Here is a 21013-nt window from a genome sequence, read left to right as displayed (position 1 = left end):
GCTTCACCGTTCTGGCATGGGATGAGCACGGGGTGCGCATAGGCTACAACATAAAGGCAGCGCCGTCGTAGGCCTATGTCTATCCTGTGGACCCCAGCCCCACAAATGGCTAAGAGTGATGACGTCATTGTCATGTGGCCAGTGGTGACTGATGATGTCATATATTAGTAAACAAACACAATCCATCAACTGAGCATGCACACGCCCCTGACTGATGATGTCATACCCACTGTTGCTGTTGGTGTCATGCCCCAACGAGTGGGCCAGTGGTGACTGATGATGTCACAATGTCTATGACATCACTGTTAACACGACCTGCAAAACCTGCACCACTTGCTTTGCAGAAGAATAAGAAGAAATGACCCACTTTCCCACGGTAGTCTTCTGTCTTTGAACACATCTTTGGGTCGTTCAGCTTCGTAAGGTGAAATTACGATATTTCCGACAGTACATGAAGGCAGCATGACGCTCTGTGAGGCGTGTTGGCTGCCGCTGGACGGGCTGGAGTGGACAAGGACACTGTAGGAATGACATTTGTGTAAGTGCACTAACGTTAACGCGTTCTAGGCTGCTATTAACGTCACACTCGGAGAGGAATGGAGAGCCGCTGCATCTCTCACACTCACATGGTTTTAGTTTGACAAAGGTAACGTAACGGGCATGTTAACCAACCCGGTGTCTGGCTATGATAGCTGCCTGGAGTTAGCCTAGCAAGCTAGCAGCTGGCACGGCAGCTAGCGTAACTAGCTACGTACGCTAACCAGAGTCGGCTGTCATCTCGGCTAGAGACGACCATTGTTTACAAAGGCTTTCAGCACGTTAACTTGCATACAAATGCTATCATGAGATGCATTTGCAAGCTAACAGTTGAATTGTGCAGTGGTGTATTTAGGTCACAGCAGCTATGTAAAACTACATTAATGGTGCATATATACCGGTAATTGACCATGTACATGTATCTCTGCTCAGATACTGAGCCATGGTCACGCTATAAACATGTAATAATCATGCATTGTTGCCATGCTTGCAGGTGCTTATAAGTCATTTGATCAAGGTATAATTAGTACTGTCATAATGCTTAAGGCTGGCTCCATAACCAGGCAGTTGCCCCCCCAGACCCCAGTAGGCCGTTTGTTTACCAACACTGATCCTTCATGTAACTCATATCACAATAACCTTAATGCTATTCATGGATCTTGTAATCCCAGAATGACCATGCAAGAACAAAGTGCAACAAAACAAACTCGAATAAGAGCTTGATTCACTATCAACCATTTGGAGAGGATGCAGTCGCATAACACATGACTTGCGCTGCATTTAGGTTCATCATGTCTGGTTGATCTGCTGTCTTGGATGTCTGAGTCTTTGATTACGAGCTTGAGGTCTGCTGCATGTCATGTGCTGCTGGCAGAGTCTGTGGCCTCTGAAAGCGCAAATTCAGTCCCAATTGAGAGAAACTGTTGCTTCAAATGTAGTTGTGGTAAGCGTGTAGTAATAACTACTAGATTTGATCAGGCAAGTCACCTGAATCCTAAATTACGACAATCCTATGCATCAAATATAATTTGCCACCAAAACTTCCAAAACCCTCTTATCAACTCAAACTCATCAAATATTTGCCACTTCACCTTTTTTGCTGTTTTAGTTCAATCCACTCGTAATTCGCTCTGCACTCTTTTCTGTGTCTTCCCAGGTATTTTAGGGTAGACAGTGAAATATCATAGCTGGAAGTCGTCCAGAGTCACACGATCGCAAGCGGACAAGTCTCTCTGGGTTTGTCGTCATCAGCACCTGGCTGTGGGCGATGATCAGCTGGTGACTGGGGTTGAGCGCCCCCTGGTGGTGAATGGCTGTGAGCAGAGGGGGCATTGCCTTCTGGGTGGGATGTGTCAGGAGCCATGGCAGAAGGCAACCCATGAAGAATCGGCACTGGAGTCTGGATCAGGTAATGTGCTCGCTCACAGGGTGGAGTCTGGATCAGGTAACGTGCTCGCTCACAGGGTGGAGTCTGGATCAGGTAATGTGCTCGCTCACAGGGTGGAGTCTGGATCAGGTAATGTGCTCGCTCACAGGGTGGAGTCTGGATCAGGTAATGTGCTCGCTCACAGGGTGGAGTCTGGATCAGGTAACGTGCTCGCTCACAGGGTGGAGTCTGGATCAGGTAACGTGCTCGCTCACAGGGTGGAGTCTGGATCAGGTAATGTGCTCGCTCACAGGGTGGAGTCTGGATCAGGTAATGTGCTCGCTCACAGGGTGGAGTCTGGATCAGGTAATGTGCTCGCTCACAGGGTGGCTGTTTCAGGTCCCAAGAAAGTGGCTTCATAAAGGCCGACGCCAAAGTGTTTCTGGATTGAAGCTGCTGCTGATATTCAATACTAATGATTAGTGAAGATCAATTTAGTCATGTTTGCTCTGGTTTTGTCTTGTGTTGTAAATCCAGCGCACCCCTTTCCTTCAGTGGTGCGCTCCGCCCCTCCTCCAAAGCCCAAACACGCTGTGGTGCATTTCAGATCGCGTCAAGAACTGACGCATTTGTCCGTTTATTTTTGAAACCTTCCTTGGTAGAAGATAACAGTTTGAAATCCACTCCAGTGTTATTTTTTGCAAATTCAATAAATGCATACCTGATGTTCCCAAAGAATAATCATGTTAAAGAGCGTGGTGCAACCATATTTGATGTGAAAATAATGGGACCGTGTTGTTTTTGCTTGTCCAGATAGCAGACTGGCAGTGGACTGTTCAGACTCGACCGCTGAGCAGTGCATCATGGGCCCTCGTGCCCCCCAACGGGCTGAGATATCAAAGCGTTAAGCAGCCGTCTCTGTCTCAGCCCTTCCACCATGCCAGCTGCTGCGAGGAGGAGTGGGAGGAGTCTGCTGTCTGCGTGTGCGTGCTGCTGCGCCCGGGGGAGGCGCACAGCCAGCGCACCCTGGTGGACATCCCTCTGTTTGCCCAGACTAAAATGGGAGAGCTCCTGGCTCCGGGGGCAAACAAACCTCTGGAGTTTCTCTTCCCCTTGACCACTGTGGACGGAAGCAGAGAGGACGACATTAGCGTGGGGACAAGCAGAGAGGACCACATTAGCGTGGGGACGAAAGGCGTCAGTCTGAAGAGGAAGAACGCCGGCGCTGCACAGAGAGAACATGGCTGTTTCAGAAGCCTTTTCCAAGCAGAAGGCTGTCCGGCACCCTTCATGTACGGCTCTAGTTTTTATTGTTTTCACTGCCCGGGCACGGAGCCTGCGCCTGGCTGCGGGGCGGGGTCGAGGCACGGTATGGAACTTGAGAGCAAGCTTTCGGAGGCGTCTCTGTTGCTGCCTGCCTCTCTGTGTAGCCACACAAAGACAGCAGGGGGGGGTGATAAGGAAAGAGAGAGCGAAGGAGAGCAGAAACTGGCCTTGATGTATGAAAGACTAAGGATAGAGGTAAGAAGAATCATCACTCACTGATGACATCACAATTGCTCGAGTGACCATCACTGATCACATTATGAAGTGCTCGAGTGACATCACTCAGCGCACAATTGCTCAACTTCGCATCACTGATGACGTCAGTGAGTGATCAGTAGTGAGAAAAGTAGAGTCGGCACATTGACTGATGATGTCATAGATACTGTGACATCATCTCTGACATCACAATTGCTTGAGTGACCATCACTGATGAGTGCACTGATGACATCAAGTGCTCGAGTGACATCACTGATGATGTCATAGACATTGTGACATCATCAGTGACATCATTACACAATGTGGGACAAAAATCAACAGAGCCCACTTACTCAATTTTATATGATGATCAGAGAAGAATACATTCTGACCGTTTGTGTTGCAGCTTCCGAGTTTCCTTTTGAAGAGCCATGATTACACCATGTACTCAGACGATCTGGAATTCATCAACGGCCTTTTAAATACCAAGACCAGGTGAATCTGCTCATCTTTATCTTCTGTGTCACTATGAGCCTGAACAGCCTCAACATGGAGCTGTCAGTCGTTTGTGTTTTCTTGCATTGTGAGTCTGAAGGCGACTTCTTCAAAACCTCGACTACATACCATGTGGCACGAAGCGGCTGGTCAATGATGGGAGGTCATGTGATGACTTCCTCCTTGAGTATGTACAACACAGATAGATATGAGAAGACACTCAAAACTTTTGTTGTTAAAATCCAGAGACAGGGTTTGAGCGGTGGGTAGAGGGAGTGGATACGGGCTCTGGGTGGTGGGAGGGACTGTGGTGAGGGGTGGGGCTTAGGGAAAAGGGGCTGTTGCTAGGGATAGGAAGGTCGTAGAGAGTCAGAGTTCCAGGGGTGGGTAGGGGGAATGGTTGGGGGGATGTGGGTGGTTTTGGGGTAGGACCACTTTCCATGTTGAAAATGATTAGCCATGTTGTTGAGGTACTCCCAAACATTGCCTAAAGTGCCATGAGGCTGAATGGCCACACCACGGCGCTGTGGGCTTCAAGGTATTTGTGCTTGTATGAGTCTGGACACACATGGATCTAGGCTGCTCACTTGTTGGCGGAGGGATACAACCGCCGTGCGCTATTTCTAGTTCTCATCTGTTTTGCATAATTATGCTCAGAGAGGATTTGCATCAGAAACCATCTTCAACCAGCAACTTGTTGCCACAATATGCGGTCAAGATGTTTGAAAGTTTGGAATGGGCTGTGCTCAGACTCAGGATGGAAGTCATATGACACGGTGACATCTCTTCCTATTTTGAAACACTCTTTGATCGTTGACACTAATGGTGACTGTTGAGCATTGTAAGTGACTGTCCCTCCCTGTCTCTTGGTTGCTTGTAGAGGCCGTCTGCTGTACCAGCTCAGCCTCTCCCTGTGGAGGATCCTGTGCTTCTGTTACTATGCAGAGGCACGGCTGGAGGTGCTGAAGCTGACCAAGCATGTGGAGGACGGGACCATTCAGGCTCGCTGGAGGGTGAAAGGCCTCCCCTTCCACACTTTGCTGCTGCGCTTTTACCGCAAGGACAAATCTGTTCTCTATAGGTAACATACGGTACTACATTCATACTTAGGACAAATCTGTCCTCTATAGGTAACATACGGTACTACATTCATACTTAGGACAAATCTGTCCTCTGTAGGTAACATACGGTACTACATTCATACTTAGGACAAATCTGTCCTCTATAGGTAACATACGGTACTACATTCATACTTAGGACAAATCTGTCCTCTATAGGTAACATACGGTACTACATTCATACTTAGGACAAATCTGTCCTCTATAGGTAACATACGGTACTACATTCATACTTAGGACAAATCTGTCCTCTATAGGTAACATACGGTACTACATTCATACTTAGGACAAATCTGTCCTCTATAGGTAACATACGGTACTACATTCATACTTAGGACAAATCTGTCCTCTATAGGTAACATACGGTACTACATTCATACTTAGGACAAATCTGTCCTCTATAGGTAACATACGGTACTACATTCATACTTAGGACAAATCTGTCCTCTATAGGTAACATACAGTACTACATTCATACTTAGGACAAATCTGTCGATCGTCGATCGATCGATTTCTGATCCATTTTCTGTGTGTAAAAAGAAAGAAACAAAAAGTATACCGTACCATTCAGTATACCGTACCGTATGCCTACACCCACACAGACACGCAAACCCACACATATACACACACACACACACACACACACACACACACATACATATTCAGTTTTCCTCTCTGCAACTTGTAGTCAAATTGAGGTCTCCCAATACAATAAATGTGAATCCAACAAGCTGCATCATATCCATAACATAACATTGATGGACTGATAGCTGAGTAGGCTCATCTCAGCCTCATTCATTGCTCTGAACACAATAGTTTTTGTGGTAACACACTTGTCCAAACGTTGTCTGTCACAGGTCATATGATGCCTTCTCCACTTTCTACATCGGCCATGACGGACTCATTCACTGTCATAAGGTAGAAAAGGTAAGCTGCTGTCTGTTCTGTATTGTTACATATCCAGGAAGTTACCTGGTTGCTATATTGAGTTTTGCTCTGTGTGTCTTGCTGCTGTGCAGGTGATGCAGGCTTCGCCCCCCGTCCTGCCCAGGGTGACCTCTCTGCTGGCGGGGGCTCTGGTGGCTCTGGGGGTGCAGGAGCACCGGCCCGCCCTCAACCTGCTGCCCCCCCTCCTGTCCTCCCTCCAGGCCAGACAGTCAGGCAGAGACTGACCCAAGCCCTACAGGGTCGAGCGGAGACTAGTGTGTGCTATGTATGGTCCATGTAACGCTTACCACTTTAATATTCTAATTTGAAGTATGAAAATAGAAAAATATAACATTTTGTGCAGTATATTCCTAAAACACCTGTTGCTCCTTGGATAAATGCAAATTTGAGATTTTCTTATTTTTTTATCCCAAAAAATATAAAATTGCAATTGTGTTATCCAATTATCCAGCCATTGCATGGGTATATGCCCTTTTCATGTTTCAGATGAACACTTCAATGTTTAAGGGGTGGAAGGTCTATTTCAAATTTTGCATAATTATCCAAGGGTCAACAAATTCATATTTTAGGATATTGAACTCTGCTTTTTCATTTTCGATCTTGATTTCAAATACTCAACAAATAAACAAATACACTGACTGTCCAAAATGGGAAGTGCATACGAAGATGGAAGAGGAATAGCCATGTAGCATGTAGCATGGGAGTGGTGCATTGGATTTAACCCCCAATCACTTGAAGCATTCTCCTCAGTATACCTGCTTTGAAAAACAATTTAGGGTGTTCAAAAATTCTCCACATAATGACTATCAAAACTGCTTGTTCCAAGCATCGTCGTCATGGTAACTCGGTGGTCCACGTCACCCCCGCTCCCCCCCTCTCTTTCCTGTCTGTTATCCTTGATTCCAAAACTTTGAAGACATCCTGTATATTGAGAAAAACGCCATAATGGAAGAAAACAGCCGAATCACCCAAAAGTACATCTTTCAGAGATCCAACAAATTAGAATGATCAATTTGTCATTGACTGTATTGTAAAAATCACACATTGGGGTGTTTGCCATGTTTAATGTGCGTCATGAAACACAACCAAGCTATCTGAAATCAAGTACGAAAGAAAACTCTAATTGGACTTCAGTTTTTTTTTACGCGGCAGCAACAACATGTCAAACTCAGACACCGTTCTCTGTGATCCCAGCAGATGTAGAAAAGCAGTTATGCATTAAAATATGATGCACAGAAGATGGTTTGCTGTAATTGAACGCACAAATGGATGATCCTTTAGTTTTCATCTTGGCTTCACAGTGCACATTCATGACTTGAACTTTGACTATACACAGCCTGACACTATACTATACACAGCCTGGCACTATGACTATACACAGCCTGGCACTAGTCTCTACATAGATAAAAAGTAAAACGTGCACATCCACTTGATGAGCAGGCTAGTAGAGCAGACTAGTACTTATTTTATTGATTACTAGTCTATACAGCCTGGCACTAGACTTTGACTGTACATAGCCTGACAGCCTAGCTGGCACGAGTGAGAACATACTTTGACTATAGCTACATAGCCTGGTACTAGTGAACTTTGACTATACATAGACTGGCAAAAAAACTCAGTTTATACTTCATTTGGAATGATATTAGGGAAACCGTTTGAAAGGTACAATAATGGGAATAGGGTGATGGCATGCTGGTTGTGTTAAAACTGATATTGGATTTTCTTTGCAGATATGCCGATATTTTACAACTCTTTTGGCCGATGCGATATATGCACGCTCCCGCCCCCCAACCTAATTTCATAGATCAAGTCTGTCCTGTAGTGGAATTAACACATTAGTATACCTACTTTTATTGTAATATGGCCCACTGGCAGATTCACACATAAATACACTGATTTTACAAATTTATCGGCCTGTCATGTCAGCAGAAACCTTCGTTTTGGGCCGATATTTCATTCTAAAGCCATTATTGGCTGATATTGATGCCCGTACCAATATCGTACAGCCCTAGCTTTGACCATTTAAGGAAATCAGTTCACTGGTGGTGGGGGGCACACAAAAAAAACGGGGGGGGGGGGGGGTTGGGTGTCGCAACCGCTTCATGGTTGCCATGTTAAGGCCAGCCCAGCCCAGGGTCTCTCTCTATGAAGACTCCCATCTCCATGACTGTATCCATGTGGGCCTTGTTCTGACAAATGGCGATCATCTTCTATGCCAGTTTAGAGGGGCGAAAAAAACCCACTGCAAACCAGTGCTGTTTCTGGTCTGGTGTACCTGTGACTGTCTGCTCTGCAAACCAGTGCTGTGTCTGGTGTACCTGTGACCTTCTGCTCTGGATTGTTTCTTTAACCTACATTTTAACGTCATGCCCGTTCTGTCAAAGCACTTTTGGTCTCATTCTGGTCAACACGTCCCAGTTACTCCATGTATTTCATACGGAGGTTCGTCCATTGAATTGATGAAAGCCATTTTTTATTTTGAGCGTGGGCTTGTCAAGTCCTCTGGTAGCTGGAGATGGAGAAGATGATTTGAGTCAGGATGCTCCTTCACTCACTGTAATGTTTCACACAGCAGCTTGACAACGCTTTGTGCTTCTTCAAACTACACGGTCAAAAGCAGGCCATTTTACAAGTGCTGTAATACATCAAGTCATATTCTATGCTGTGTATGTATGAGTCAAATCTGTATAGAAACATGACTCTTGGCTGGTTCTGTCGCTTCTTTTCACATGTATTGCTGTACTGTGTGGATTCTGGTTGTGTGAATAAAATTCAATAAACTAGTGATTAACTATGACTGGTGTGCCTGCTAGATTTAATGTTGTCCAGCACCATTGTGGACTTTGTATGACCCTGATATTAACCTAACCAATCATCACTCAGTCCTACCTAAACCTAACCAATCATCACTCTGCATGCCTAAAGCCAACCAATCACTCCGGTCTAAACCTTTGCATGTGAAAGTTTTTGTCATTGCCTTGTGGTCACTTGTAGTATAGCTATATATTTTGTGATATACATTTTTCATTCTTTATTCATTTAAAAACTACATTTATTTTGAATGTGCTGTGTGCCATATCTGGTTCTATTTGGGGGGGGGGGGGGGGGTGATGAGTAAGACAACAGATCACCTTTTTTTAACACGTGCTCAAGTCTTTACTGTTTGTCTGAAAAACAAACCCCAGAATTTGTTTACAACAGAAAATATAACACTGAATATATTGGGTGTCAGCTATTGCAATAAACTCAATTGAGAGGCATATTTTTGGCTGGCATGTGACTTTTTCGTAGGCCATTATATTCTATTTCATATCACACATTGTCAATCTAATGCTTTTTTAAAGTAGTTTGAATGACTTTTTCCTGCGTAGCTTCTAGTTTCCTAAACTACATTTCTCCCAGGGTAGCTTTGCTGTTGTAGTTCAACTACTTCCATGGTGAAGTAGTTGGTAGCTTCCTAAGCTATACTTTCAAAGTAGCTTCCCCAACACTGATCATAGTGTTGTAATAATAACACTTAAGTAATACATTAAATTCACAATAAAGTCGCGCTCTCGATCATCACATACTTTATTTATTTTCCTTTAACTTATGCTTTTTTCTGTCTCCCATCCTCAATTAAAAATATATACTGTATATCTTCATGCTTTATTGACAGATGTATGGTGAGAGACATGCAGCAAATAACCACAGGCTGGATTCGATCCCAGGTCTCTGCAGGGAAGGAACCTGATACGGACCTCACTCAACCCTCTGAGCCACCGCAGCCCGAGGTGTCCCGGTGGCTCACTGGGTTCAGTGTGTTTAGCTCAGTCCTTCTCAGTGACCCGGGTTCAAATCTGCCCTGTGGTCATTTGTTGCATGTTTTCTCTCTCTCCCACACCTGTGTCTTTCTCTCACTACACGTCTGTCAATAAAGCATCAAATACCTGGCGGGAAAGATGGGGATGGATAAGCAAAATCACTTGTGCATATTTAAAAAAAAAAAAAAAACATTTTCTTTAACCATTAAAGGTTTTCAGAGACTTTTTGACTCATGTTGATTTACAGCTGGATCTAACATTTTAGCCTGGTCACATGGGCGGATTTGGACTTTCACACTTGGGGGGGCACCAGTCAGGGCTGGTTATTGTACAAAATGGTAAATGGACTGCATTTATATAGCGCTTTTATCCAAAGCGCTTTACAATGTGCCTACATTCACCCACAATAATTACAATTACTCTGAATAATAATACCAATGATACTACCACTAGGCAATGCTACTACTACTACTACTACTACTACTACCGTAATAATAATGAAATCAATAGTTGTTTTATCATTGTTAGTATTATTAATCAGAGAGTAATTCTTGTAATTATTACTCAATAAGTATAAGAATGGAAATATAAGAAATATTTGAATAGGAGTAGAATCACAGAACAGTAATACTCACTGTTCACTGTTGCTTTTGACCGTGCTCAGACACTTTACAAACACAGGATAAAACAACGTTCATAAAGAGAGAAACATATTAAAATAGATAAGAGAAAAAAGATTATAGGTCAAAAGCAACAGTGAAAAGGTGCATTTTGAGGGGGAAAGATGACATCACGAGTATGAAAGACAATGAGTTTTGGCCTGTCAGATGTGACTGAGGAGAGCATTTCAGAGGGATGGGCTGGTGCAGTAAGGCCCTGTCACAGCTTTAGAAAAGAGATACCTGTGATTCTTGTCAAAGTGGATATACATTTTATCACCATATTCAGCCAGACAGTGAGATGGAGATTTACAATGGGGAGGATTTTTTATTTATTTATTTTTTAAACCCCCCCCCCCCCCGCCCACTAAATCCGCCCATGATTAAAATCTTGATGCCATGGCAACCAACATAAGTTACATGACCGACACTATGAAATATCTATAACAACACGCTAATTTACAATTTAGCCTTATACATAATATATTATACAAATGAATTATGCAACATAGGATAGAATTACAAGCTGTGATGCTGGTTCAGAGATGCTACCTGTCGGTGAGGTTCACTCTTCAATTCAGTGATTATTTAGTACTTCAATACCTAAAGGCTGCATGTCCACCAAAGCATTCATTTATGTCTTTTTGGAATTGTCTGCAACGGGAGCGCCGTGGATTTACACCATGCTGCAGATGACGAGGCGCTGAGCGGCTATTCTGCGCTGAGCACGTTCACGTTAGGCGTTTTCTTTTTTTTTCTCTGGTCGCAGAGTGGAAAAAATTCCCACTTTGGGTAAAACGTTGTGCTCGACTATCGGGTTGGCAAGAGTCCGCAGCCTGTTGATTGAAAAAAGCATAGGAAAAACGTCCAAAGTAGCGTAGCTTGTTCAATCATGCGGATATTCCGTATCAGAGCAACACTGCGCCTCCAAAAGCGCTCTCAGGCGCCCCCTGCTGGACTTTTTCAGCTGTAAAAACAACAAAAACAAAAGCACTTTGGCGGACACACTGCCTAACTTGTCAATTCCATGGTTGAGTCCATCAGGGGTGTGTGTGTGTGTGTGTGTGTGTGTAAGGATGACTAATGAGTGGACAGAAGCAGTAGCTGACATTACAGTATGATGTGGACTACAGGGATTAGAAGTCATCGAAGGAGAAAGCCCGGTGTGTGTTGGGGAAACGCTGGGAGTTGTAGTCCGGATCGTCTCTCACTCGCTCCTTGATGTCACTCTTCACCTTGAGCAGAGAGGTGGGGGGGAGAAGTCGTAAACAAGGATGTTCGAGGAGAGACTGGATGTAACCATGTGACATTCCGGCTCTTTTTTAGTAACAATGCATTACTTGGTCTGTGTATGCGTCCTGCAGCTCTGGCCTCTCTAGCTCCCCCTGCAGGCTGTTGGGAGCGGTGACGGGCTGGACTCCCGCGGTGCGGGCGGCTCGACTCACTGCGTCTGACAGGGAGAGGTGGGGTCCTTCACACTGGCTGGTCTGGGAATGGCAAAACTACTGTCACACTCTAACAGGGATATTCAACTTGCTTTGCCCGGGGGCCACTTTCGTGAAATGATAGAAGTTAATAAACAAATATACATTTTTCTGTAGCGGATTGTAGGTTTTTGAGGTGTCGGAGTTTAGTCTGACAATGTTGTGCACACCGGATAGTTAGTTAGGTTAAGTTAGTTAGGTTAAGTACATACATAAGTGCCTGGGTAGCGAGCAGACGGCAGTATTTGATAATTTAGCAGCTAAATCATAGATTATTGAAAGATATTCCATATTCCAGACTGAAATGCTATAACAGAAGTGGAGTATTTGGCCAGAATGACATGAACATGTGGACACTTATTCAGCTGGTATTTTGCATGCATGCATTTCAGATGCACTGTAAAAAAAAAAAAAAAAAAAATGCAATTCCATTGTGGGCCACACAGGGGGCCGCAAGTTGAGTATCACTGCTCTAACATCTCAGAGCAGTTGATCTACACTGCTCTGAACTCTGAGCTCGATCTGTAGATCCACTGCTCTGAGCTCGATCTGTAGATCTGTAGATCCACTGCTCTGAGCTCGCAGTGTGACATAGAATATGTTGTTTACAGAGTGCATTATGCATGCCCCGTTTTTGCCCGTTATAGCCTGTTCCAGGACTCTACAAAACTGTCACACTAACATCTATTCTGAACTGGTTCAAAACTACTGTCACTCTAAAATAGATCTGTATACTCATCCATTTAGAGTCTAAATGGATGAGTATACAGATAAGAGGAAAAGGGCATTATTGATTTGGGAGTGAAGCATGAATGTCAGAGCTCACCTTCCTCCTCTTGGCGGGCATGCCGTGCAGGTAGGCGTCAGACAGCGGAGGCTGCGCCTTGATCTTCCTCTGAGAGAGCATGTCATGCCTGATGATGGGCACCCACTCCTGTCACAGACGACCCAGTGTTAATCACACACACCCACTCCTGTCACAGACGACCCAGTGTTAATCACACACACACTCCTGTCACAGACGACCCAGTGTTAATCACACACACCCACTCCTGTCACAGACGACCCAGTGTTAATCACACACACACTCCTGTCACAGACGGCCCAGTGTTAATCACACATCCACTCCTGTCATAGACAGCCCAGTGTTAATCACACACACCCACTCCTGTCACAGACGGCCCAGTGTTAATCACACACCCACTCCTGTCACAGACAGCCCAGTGTTAATCACACACACCCACTCCTGTCACAGACGGCCCAGTGTTAATCACACATCCACTCCTGTCACAGACGACCCAGTGTTAATCACACACCCACTCCTGTCACAGACGACCCAGTGTTAATCACACACCCACTCCTGTCACAGATGACCCAGTGTTAATCACACAAGCACCCACTCCTGTCACAGACGACCCAGTGTTAATCACACACCCACTCCTGTCACAGACGACCCAGTGTTAATCACACATCCACTCCTGTCACAGACGACCCAGTGTTAATCACACACCCACTCCTGTCACAGACGGCCCAGTGTTAATCACACACCCACTCCTGTCACAGACGACCCAGTGTTAATCACACATCCACTCCTGTCACAGACGGCCCAGTGTTAATCACACATCCACTCCTGTCACAGACGGCCCAGTGTTAATCACACATCCACTCCTGTCACAGACGACCCAGTGTTAATCACACATCCACTCCTGTCACAGACGGCCCAGTGTTAATCACACACCCACTCCTGTCACAGACGACCCAGTGTTAATCACACACACCCACTCCTGTCACAGATGACCCAGTGTTAATCACACACACACTCCTGTCACAGATGACCCAGTGTTAATCACACACACACTCCTGTCACAGACGACCCAGTGTTAATCACACACACCCACTCCTGTCACAGACGACCCAGTGTTAATCACACATCCACTCCTGTCACAGACGGCCCAGTGTTAATCACACAAGCACCCACTCCTGTCACAGACGGCCCAGTGTTAATCACACACCCACTCCTGTCACAGACGGCCCAGTGTTAATCACACATCCACTCCTGTCACAGACGACCCAGTGTTAATCACACACTCACTCCTGTCACAGACGACCCAGTGTTAATCACACACCCACTCCTGTCACAGACGACCCAGTGTTAATCACACACACACTCCTGTCACAGACGACCCAGTGTTAATCACACACACACTCCTGTCACAGACGACCCAGTGTTAATCACACACACACTCCTGTCACAGACGACCCAGTGTTAATCACACAAGCTGCTGGTGAGGAGATGTACCAGCAGAGAGCTGATCATATCAATATCTTCAACTTGTACCGTGACACTTGTGTATTGTGTGTGTGTGTCTGTGTGTGTGTGTTTTCTTGTTAGGGTGAAAGATTCTCTGAAACAGCATTTAGCTCACGGGGCACTAAAACTCTACACTGAACACAGTGTGTGGAAATGGTTCTGAAAAATGAAGGCAATGCGGAAGTGCCTCAAACCGGCATTCTTTGAAATGGCCTGCAGTACAGGGAGCAACTTGACTAGCTCCAAAAAGAAGTGTGATTGTATAGAAGTCAATGGGGAAAGCAACCTACATCTCACTTAACATGTTCACTGCCAATGACGTATTAATCCGTCAAAGAAAATCCAACGGTTGACTGCCAATGACGTATTAACACATTGACTGCCAGCCGTTTTTTTCTTGCTGTAGGTAGCTTCTGCCAAGCCGTTTTTTGAGGATTGTGGCTCATTTTACAAGAGCCGAGGATTATTTTCTGCTTGGAGTTTGTGAACATACAATATCTCAAAAGTACTAATAGAATGTGTACTTTCTCTGTCTAAAAGAGTTAGTTTGTAGAGTTAGTAGTTATGTAAGCATTAGCAGTTGAATACAGCATGGTTTTAGCGTCAGAAAAAATATTCAGAGATAAACGGCTTTTTGTGAAATTCGATAGAACTGTCACTTTAACCATTCATTTTTGGCTCTCTCTCTCTCTCTCTCTCCCTCCCCCTCTCGCTCTCTCTCTCTCTCTCTCTCTCTCTCTCCCTCCCCCTCTCGCTCTCTCTCTCTCTCTCTCTCTCTCCCTTCCCCTCGCTCTCCCTCCCTCTCTCTCTCTCTCTCTCTCTCTCGCTCTCCCTCCCTCTCTCTCTCCCTCCCTCTCGGGAGGGAGACGCACTAGGTTTAATCCTAGTGAGAGGGGGAGAGGGAGAGAGAGAGAGAGAGAGAGAGAGGGAGGGAGGGAGAGAGAGAGAGCGAGAGAGAGAGAGAGAGAGAGGGAGAGAGCGAGAGGGAGAGTTGCTTCAACTCCTCCCTCTTCTTGGCTGCAGCGGCCGTCACAGTCTCAGTGCTTTGCTGCTGTCCTGTGCCTGTCTGCACGGCCGCTGTTTGAGGAAGTCGGCATGGACTCGCTCGCTTCTTGGAGTTTTGGTTGAGAGAAGCTTTTGCGATTCTGGTCATATTCATGCTGCGTGTTTCAAAGTGTGTTCCAAATTTGCAATCCCGCATCGCCAGCAATCAGCGCGAAAAAGAAAGCGTTTTCCCCCATCCATTTTCATGAGAATGGCTGGGGTGAGAATGGCGTGACAAGTTAAAAAAAATGCTTTCCTTCCTCTAGTCAGGAGAGCACTGTTGCCACTTAGTGGGTCGGTGGAATGGGTTGTAAACGTTCGGTGGCTCCAATAATTATATAAGAGATGTAAAAGGGTTAGATGCACATCCCACGGTCAAAAAAAAAAAAATCATTTTTTTGACGACTCTACTCGTCGTTGGCAGTGAACAGCTGGATTGTGTTTGACGACTCAACTCGTTCTTGGCAATTAACGTGTTAACTCATTAAGTGCCATAGACGACCTAACTCGTCTTACATAATCCAACGCTTAAGTGCCAAGGACGGACTAACTCGTCTTACATAAAGATTTTTTTTTTTTGACAGTGGGACATCAATCAACCCCTTTTACATCTTCGAGTTAACTATTTGGAGCAAGAGCATGTGTGTAATCTATTTTACCGACCACTAAGTGGCGACAGAGACCGAGAGAAGTCACAGCCACGGGACCCAAAAGCCACAAAAGCAGCCGCCTCCCGCGGCACACAGAACGGACAGAGATCCCTTCCCCCCAGAGCCGCGCAGCAACGCGCGAACACACACACACACACACACACACACACACACACACACACACACACACACACACACACACACACACACACACACACCGCGGAAGCAAGCCATTCAAGGAAATGGCGACGCGATTTTACAGTATTCCATTTCAGACTCGTCTTGCCCGACAGGCAAGCAGGCAGGCAGGCACGCAGACAGACAGGCAGGCAGCACAACGCGCTTCTGACACGCCCGCTGAAGCCAGGAGGAAGGAGGAGAAGACACACGGAGGGAGGAGTTTGAATGAGAGGGGTGTTTCCTGTTGTTATGGAGGAAATTACTGTTCAAAACTATTGTTTAGAATGTCTGACGGTCTTACTGATGCCAAAAATGAATGGTTAAAGTGACTGTTTCACAAAAAGCCATTTATCTCTGAATACATTTCCAGACGCTGAAACCATGCTGTACTCAACGGCTAATATCTACATAACTACTAACTCTGCAAACTAACTCTTTTAGACAGAGAAAGCACACATTCTATTAGTTATTTTTAGATGATTGATGTTCATGAATTCTTAACAGAAAAGAATCCTCGGCTGTTCTAAAATGAGCCAGAATCGTCAAAAACACCCCTGGCACAACTTACCTACAGGAATGAAAACATGGCTGGCATTCAATGTGTTAATACGTCAAAAAAATGATTTTTTTTTTTTTGACCGTGGGATGTGCATCTAACCCTTTTACATCTCTTATATCAATATTGGAGCCACCGAACATGTACAACCCATTCCACCGACCCACTAAGTGGCGACAGTGCTCTCCCAGACTAGAGGAAGGCAAGCAAAAAGCAGTGTGAGGAAGCCATTCTCGTGAAAATGGTTTTCGCGCTGATTGCTGGCGGTGCGGGATTGCAAATTTGCATAATAGATTACGGGTGGAACACACTTTGAAACACGCAGCATAAATAAGACCAGAATCGCAAAAGCTTCATCAAAGCTCTCAACACAAACCACAAGAAACGAGCGAGCCGATCCAGACTTGCACAGCGGCCGCCAGCAGACAGGCAGCAGCAGCAGTGAGCCTGGTGACGCGAAGTTACAGCAGCAACAGAAACAAGCTTGTGACATGCCCGCTGCAGCCAAGAAGAACACACACGGAGGGAGGAGTTTGAAGGAGAGGGGTGTTTCCTGCTGTTATGGACGAAATTACTGTTCAAAACTATTGTTTAGATGTCTGACGTCTTACTGATGCCAAAAATGAATGGTTAAAGTGACTGTTCTATCGAATTTCACAAAAAGCCGTTTATCTCAGAATAATTTTTCAGACGCTGAAACCATGCTGTATTCAACTGCTAATGCTTACATAACTACTAACTGTACAAACTAACTCTTTTAGACAGAGAACGCACACATTCTATTAGTTCTTTTGAGATATTGTGTGTTCACAAAATCTTAGCAGAAAAGAATCCTCGGGTCTTGAAAGATGAGCCAGAATCCTCAAAAAAACCCTCTGGCAGAACCTACCTACAGTAAAAAAAAAACGGCTGGCAGTGAATGTGTTAACTGAACTTCAGACCTCAGTAAACACTCTAGTGAGTTTATGGCCTCGATCGCTAGTTTCAAGTTTTCTTCAATACATTCTGATGTTCATTTGGTAAATTATGGCCCCATTTAGAGTAAATGAGGCAAAATGAATGATGAAGCAGACTATGCTTTGGGGCGTGATTGACAAGTCACCTGTCCAGTGATCGCGCAACTCGCCGATCGCGGACCAATAGCAGGCGGCTATCCCCCTTGACTGAAAAAACTCCTAACTGCTATTCCTAAACAGTTCATCTTGACCTCGCTGGGAAACGTCATGTTCTGTCCATTTCCAACCAGTGAACTGTTGACCAACTCTCCACTAAATATCACATGACTGCATCATATCCTCCTACTGTATGAAGAGGTGGATGAAAGTGACAAAAGACCAGTATCAGCTCCTTACAGGTGGTACAGCAGCAGCCCAGGGCTCCGCCTCCCGCAGCGTGGGGGCGGAACCCTGCGTCTCCCCTGACAACACCCTGCAGGAGGCGGGCGTGTTCTCTCCGGGCGACGCCCCCGTCTGGCCGCCGTCACCCGACGACGCCATGGCCTCCTCCGCCGTGGAGCCCACAGCTGGAGACAGACTCTCCTCCATCTGGGGGTGAGAGAGACAGAGAGACAGAGACAGAAAGAGACAGACAGACAAGAGGGTAAATGATTAGAGGAGCCTGTCATTGACTCATATTAAGGTCCTGTCTGACAAATGAAAAATCTACAATTAAAGTGTTTAAAAAAAAGGCACCTCCACATTGTGACTTTGTGCCTGCTGCTCAGCCTCAGCCTCTGTCCTCTGGCTGGACTCGCTCTGAAACGGCACCCAAGTATCACACCATTAGTTTAAACGCCCAAATGAATCTGCGCCTAAACATTGAAACCTTTCTTCAATACTGTGTTATACTGTGTTATTAGGGCTGGACAATGTGGACTTTTTTGTCACCTATACTGGTTTTGATCATTTAAATCCTTTTTAGCAATACCCCTCCTTACTGAATGAAAGGGCATTTTATCATGTGATATATCAAACTGTATGTACTTACTATCTGCTTTATTAAAGACCACTTTGGGTTGATTTTCTCAATTCAAAGTCTCAGGTTCTACCTGTGTGTAGATGACATCGTGCTGGATCTCAATTCAAAGTCTCAGGTTCTACCTGTGTGTAGATTACATAGTGCTGGATCTGCTCCTCGGTAACTGGGTTGTGCTCCAGTATGATGTGGAGCCTCATAGACATCATGCTGGTCAACCAGTTCACCAGACTGGGGTTGACTTCTGCAGACATCCTCCTCTGTAAACAGTGGGATACAGAGTGACGTTAAAACACAGCTAACAGGGGCGCCCCCTGGTGGCTCAAAACCAACCCGTGGCCCATTGCTGCATGTCATCTCTTCTCTCCCTCCCTATCTTTCCTGTCTTGTCTTCTGACTTGGTTTGTGGTTGTTTTGATTCATCAAAATGTTCAAAATACTTATACGGTACTGTACAGTCAACATAATGACATGATCTAGCAGCGCCCTCGTTTTTTAGTTGTTGAAAAGCTGAAATGTTGTTCATCTTTCTAGCAAATCTCGGTAAAAAAAATTCTGACTTGAAAGCAGTGTCCTGTCTTGTCTGAGGTGAAACGCCTCATATGTCACAGTCATGTTTCATGTCCTCTTCAACGATGTAGTTAAATTGATTGATTTAATAGCGACTTCACTCTACTCAAACTATATCAAAGTACACATTTAAAATGTCAAAAACTGTGTCCCAGTCCGAGTGTTTTTAAAGCTCAGTATAGAGTAGCTGCCTTAAATTACATAAATGGATCAAATTGACCATGCATGGTGGCATACAGTAAATCACAGTTGGACTTGTATGGAAGGAAGTGTGCATAAAGCTAAGGGCTCTAAATGTTGAACACTAACAATGCGGTGGTTGATGACAGCGGTCAGGGCTCTCTGCTCGCCTCCGAGGCAGTAGAGGTTGAGGGCCAGACACTCAAACAGGCCCTGGGTGCAGAGCAGCAGCAGGCGCGGCCCAAACGTGTGATCTACAGGAAGAGACAGGGGATCCAAGGTTCAGGGAAACAGTTGAACCAGAGTAAGACCTGTAACCAGGGTATGGGCAATAACTGGGTTACTCTAGCATCGCAAGTGTGGCCAGTAGGGGTGTGACAATATGAACCGTTTAGGTACAAAGCTTTAGGTTCAATACGCATTGCAAATTAACTAATGAACAGCGCAAGATTTTAAGGATACCATGAAAAACTAAAACTGAGATGAAAAAGACGAAAGGTGTTAAAAAACATTGTTGTAAATTGAAATAAAAAATTAAACTAGACTGTGAAAATAATAAAATACATAAGTAGAATAAATTAAAATATATAATAATTAAATATATATTATTATATATACTAGCAATCGATTCCTAGGCTCGCCTGCTGCGCGGGCTCGCGGCCTGGCCCACCCTGCAGCTTGCCCACTGCGCGTCACATACATACCACTGTGTCCGAAGTGAACTGTGAATTGTGTGAACCCGTTAGACCCCCTAGTGGCCAGTGACTTCCCCACAGTGTTTTTACCGTTGCAGCGCAGGATGTGCGAGGCCATTCGTGTGAACTGCTGTCTGAGGAAGGACATGTTGGTCTGGACGATTTCCACTCCCTCTCGCACCGTCACTGTGGCCTGGACACAACACAGCATTCACCATTAGTAACAGACATCAGATGGCTGGCAACGGTCTGAATGAGTGTGTGCATGATGAAGTTGGCCTTACAAAGCTCTCGGCTATGTACTCCTCCAGGCCGTTGATGAGGTCCTCAGCTGCTGTCTGCAGAGAGAACGTCTTGTTAAACTCTTCACTGTGAGACCAACTCGACCATGCATTCACATAGTGAGCAACACCATGAAGTCGTGAGCAATTAATTTCCTATAGAGCTGATGGAGCTGATGGACTGGGGAAACTTGGCTGATGTGTGGACAGTCAACAAGGTTGTCACATTGTCGATGTAGCATCATGAAAGGCAGCGAATAAATAACAGGATTCCCGCACCTTCTTAAACATCAAATTCAATGACTTTTCCAGACTTTCCAGGCCCAATTCGTTCAAACTCAAGGACCCAACACGGCCTAGTTTAGCTATGTACAGCTATGTTAGCGTCGGTGGGCTAGCGGGCCCTGGAGGTAGTGCTTACAGCTATGTTAGCATCAGTGGGTTCGCGGCCCTGGAGGTAGTGCTTACAGCTATGTTAGCATCAGTGGGCTCGCGGCCCTGGAGGTAGTGCTTACAGCTATGTTAGCATCAGTGGGCTCGCGGCCCTGGAGGTAGTGCTTACAGCTATGTTAGCATCAGTGGGCTAGCGGCCCTGGAGGTAGTGCTTACAGCTATGTTAGCATCAGTGGGCTCGCGGCCCT

The 21013-nt window shown here is 45.4% G+C and overlaps 2 protein-coding genes across 3 annotated transcripts in view; one reads left to right on the top strand and one right to left on the bottom strand.

Moving 5' to 3' along the window:
• Positions 1–481: 481 nt before the first annotated feature.
• cUnh6orf136 (chromosome Un C6orf136 homolog) lies at positions 482–8014 on the top strand. The gene is made up of 7 exons (XM_083646947.1): positions 482–538; positions 1694–1945; positions 2717–3424; positions 3831–3919; positions 4800–5000; positions 5895–5964; positions 6057–8014. Exons 2-7 carry the CDS (start codon positions 1847–1849, stop codon positions 6207–6209), a joined length of 1320 nt encoding a protein of 439 aa, XP_083503073.1. The 5' UTR covers positions 482–538; positions 1694–1846; the 3' UTR covers positions 6210–8014.
• A 2813-nt stretch (positions 8015–10827) lies between these two features.
• bag6l (BCL2 associated athanogene 6, like) overlaps positions 10828–21013 on the bottom strand; it is a 33486-nt gene continuing 23300 nt past the window's right edge. For both annotated transcript variants that reach the window (XM_083645750.1, XM_083645751.1), the window contains exons 17-25: positions 20376–20429; positions 20182–20284; positions 19526–19650; positions 18772–18906; positions 18364–18426; positions 18025–18216; positions 12758–12865; positions 11788–11934; positions 10828–11682 (exon numbers count right to left, since the gene is read on the bottom strand). In XM_083645750.1, the coding sequence (XP_083501876.1) occupies positions 11584–11682; positions 11788–11934; positions 12758–12865; positions 18025–18216; positions 18364–18426; positions 18772–18906; positions 19526–19650; positions 20182–20284; positions 20376–20429 (1026 nt within the window). In that variant the 3' untranslated portion in view covers positions 10828–11583. The remainder of the gene's footprint in view (positions 11683–11787; positions 11935–12757; positions 12866–18024; positions 18217–18363; positions 18427–18771; positions 18907–19525; positions 19651–20181; positions 20285–20375; positions 20430–21013) is intronic.

The sequence above is a fragment of the Poromitra crassiceps genome (assembly GCF_964638095.1).
Source record: "Poromitra crassiceps genome assembly, chromosome: 11".
In the NCBI taxonomy this organism is placed as follows: domain Eukaryota; kingdom Metazoa; phylum Chordata; class Actinopteri; order Beryciformes; family Melamphaidae; genus Poromitra; species Poromitra crassiceps.
This window is presented reverse-complemented; position numbering and strand designations above follow the sequence as displayed.

What these genes read in the sequence shown, in the direction of transcription:
- cUnh6orf136 (XM_083646947.1), top strand. Translation starts at nt 1,847, where the DNA reads ATGGCTGTGAGCAGAGGGGGCATTGCCTTCTGGGTGGGATGTGTCAGG. An exon ending in GGCACTGGAGTCTGGATCAG is followed by an intron (nt 1,946 to 2,716) that starts GTAATGTGCTCG and finishes TTGCTTGTCCAG; the next exon opens with ATAGCAGACTGGCAGTGGAC. An exon ending in GACAAATCTGTTCTCTATAG is followed by an intron (nt 5,001 to 5,894) that starts GTAACATACGGT and finishes TGTCTGTCACAG; the next exon opens with GTCATATGATGCCTTCTCCA.